Genomic DNA, 2835 nt, shown 5'->3' with positions numbered 1-2835 from the left:
TGCCTAGGAGACCCCTCACTCAGGGTTCTCAGGCTCTCCCCCTGTCTCTCTTCCCCGGGCTCCACCACCCAAACCCCGTGTCTCAGGAGCCCCAGCCCCTTCCTTCTCCCTGGGGCGCTGCGAACCTCGCCAGTGTCTCCCAAGGCGTCTTCCTCTGTCCAGAAGCAGTCCCGCAGCCTCCCTCTCCCACCCCGCTGACATGGTTTCCTCAGGGAAACCCAGAGCACTTTCCCCTCTCGTTTTAGGCGCTGCTTCGAGCTTCCTGCAATTCAGAACCAGCTCGTGGTCAAGACCAGTTAGAGACAGCTCGTCATCAGCAGTGGGGCCCGTGAGCACCCCAAATGAGGGGGAAAATAACCCTGCCCACCCTTTCCCACCCCAAGTCTCTTCCCCCAACTCAGAGACAAGAAGTAAATACAAAAGCAGCAGGGCATCCCCTCCCGTCGCGCGGCAAGCGTGGGTGCCAGGCAACTGGGGCGAGCGCACGCGCCACTGGAACCCAGCTGCGCTCAGGGCGCAAAGGCGCGGCCAAAGTCTCTTTGCGCTGGGCCAACGCGCCTGGCTAAAGACACGCTGGCTCTTGTATTCTGGGGAGGGCACATGAGAGCGCGTGGCAGGGGTCTCTGTGAGGACAAGTCCAAGGGCACACAGGCAGAGGTGGCACTGCCTCCACACTCAGAAGGGGATTTAGAGCGAGCCAGGCAAGTATAGGCAAGGGACAGTCACAGAAGAAGAGTCCAGGGAGGCAGGGGAGAGTCTTCAGGTGGCTTGGCTGAGGGGACAGACTCAGCCTGCGATCCATGGCTCAGCAGAGCCAATCCTGACTTCCTTTGGGGCGTTTGCACGTGGACTTCGAAGGCTCGAAGGCATGGCCTGCCAAGTTCAGTCAATTGTCCATTGGCTGTTTACACTCGACGGGGCTGAGCCCCGTGCAGTTGCTCATCATAGCGCTCCAGCCAGGTGCGCAGCTCGGAGACCTGGTAGCCATCAGGGCCACGGCCGCCCTGATACATAATGGTGCCACTTTGGATGACATAGAGGCGCTCGAAGTAGGCACCATAGGCTGAGCTGCTGGAGTTGGCCATGGTGTCAAGGACGAGAGAGCACTCGGGCGCACCTTGCTGCAGTACCCGAGCTGCGCTGACCCTGTCCTCCAGGCTTCGGTGCTGCGGGATGCTGTAGGGGGAGTCTGTGGTGACCCAGCCGTCGGAGGGGTGCGCTTCCTCAATGTAGATGATGAGGAAGTCGACGTCGCGCTGGTACTTGGTGACCAAGCGCTGGAAGGCGCTCATGCGCGCCATGAACGGTGGTCAGGTGCAGCTGCCGAAATTGAGCACCAGCGGGCGGTTCCCTCGTGCGTAATCGAGGATGTGCTGGTTTTGGAAACCGTCTGGCAAGACTACCTCGGAGTTGGGCGCCGGACCCCCCTCGTGTGCCTGCTTGAAGAAATCCAACTTCTGGCCGTGCCACACCGCCCTCAGCGACGCCAGGGTGCACAGGCGGTTGTCGTCGGACACGCAGATGGGCGGGTCGTCGGGGGGCATCTCCTCGCCATCACTGTTGAGCTCCACTTCAGTTTCGGGCTGACCCCGACGTCGGCGGCCCAGCAAATGCTTGCGGATGCACAGGAAGTCGAGGAGCCAGAGCATGAAGGCCGTGCCTAGGAAGCGCGGGAAGAGCACGAGGCACGAGGCGGTCTGGGCGCAGAGCCTCAGAGAGTGAAGCAGCAGGGAGCGGAGCATGGTGGCAGCGCCCCCCAAAGCCCCCTGGGACCCTCTACCTTCTCCCGCCACCGACGGCGGGGCGGCCTGGCGAGGCATCTGGGTTTCGGCTGTGCGGGGAGCTCAATTTATAGCCGAGGCTTCAATTGGCGGGAGACTCCACCTCCGGCCCGGGCCCGCCCCCTTGCAACTTGAGCCCGGAGGAATCACCCCGCGGCGCGGCCAATGCTTTAGAAATCGTGGGTCGAGGGCGTGCGCCGGCGGCCGGAGGGCGGAGCGGCCGGGCCGGGGGCCGGCGGGGGCGGGGCCGGGCCCAGAAGCCCGCTCCCCGGGGCGGGAGACCCGGACCTCAGCGGTCGCCCCGGACAGGCCGCGGGAGCGGGGACCCAGGCGTCTGCGGTGGAGGTCCTCCAGCTAGCGCGAGCGCCGCGCCGCCCCCATCCCAGCGGCCTGGCCCCGGCCCGCGCCCCTTTTGCCGCGCACCTGAGCGGAGCTCCCCGGCGGCCGCCGCGCCGCGCCGGAGCTCCGGTTCGCTTCCCGCGCGCCGCCGCCAACGCCGCCCCCGCCGCTGCTGCTCGTGCGGGGCCGCTGCCCAGGTGCCGCCGGAGCCCGTGTCCGCGGCCGCCGCTTCTCCAGCCACGGCTCCCGCCCCGCCGAGGACGCGGGCCGGTGAGGAGGCAACTTTGGGCCCCCACCGCCTTCCGCGTTCGCCCGCGGGCGCTGCTCGCCTCCCGGAGCCCGCCCGCTCGCCTGCCTCCCGCGCGCGCTCACACTCGCGCCTCGCACACGGCCGCCCCCCGCACCGCCCCGCCACGCACACCGCGCTCCGCGCCCCCCGCCGCTGCCCGAGGCCGCCGCGCGCCGCTCCGGCCGCGCCCGCCCCGTCCCATCTCGTCCCGGCTCGGCGCCGCAGTTCTCAGGTCAGCGGCCTCCGGGGCGCAGCGGGGAGGCGCGGGGGGCAGGGCCCGCGGGCCGGTGAGCGCTCAGCGCCGGGGCCGGGGAGGCCCGGGGAAAGCAGCGCCGTCCCTGCGCCCCAGCCGACCCGGGAGCGCTTCGGGCGCGGGGCGCCGCGGGCGCGGGGCGCGGGGCGGCGGCGGCCCCGGGCGGCTCTCCC

General features: G+C 69.0%; 1 protein-coding gene across 1 annotated transcript; it reads right to left on the bottom strand.

Annotated features, from left to right (window-relative positions):
* Positions 1-382: 382 nt before the first annotated feature.
* DIO3 (iodothyronine deiodinase 3) lies at positions 383-1877 on the bottom strand. The gene has a single exon (XM_006220346.4). It carries the CDS (start codon positions 1818-1820, stop codon positions 1311-1313), a length of 510 nt encoding a protein of 169 aa, XP_006220408.2. The 5' UTR covers positions 1821-1877; the 3' UTR covers positions 383-1310.
* Between the last annotated feature and the right edge of the window lie 958 nt (positions 1878-2835).

Source organism: Vicugna pacos, chromosome 6, assembly GCF_048564905.1.
Source record: "Vicugna pacos chromosome 6, VicPac4, whole genome shotgun sequence".
NCBI classification, from domain to species: Eukaryota; Metazoa; Chordata; class Mammalia; order Artiodactyla; family Camelidae; genus Vicugna; species Vicugna pacos.
The sequence above is the reverse complement of the archived record's forward strand: the minus strand, read 5'-3'. Positions and strand labels throughout refer to the sequence as shown.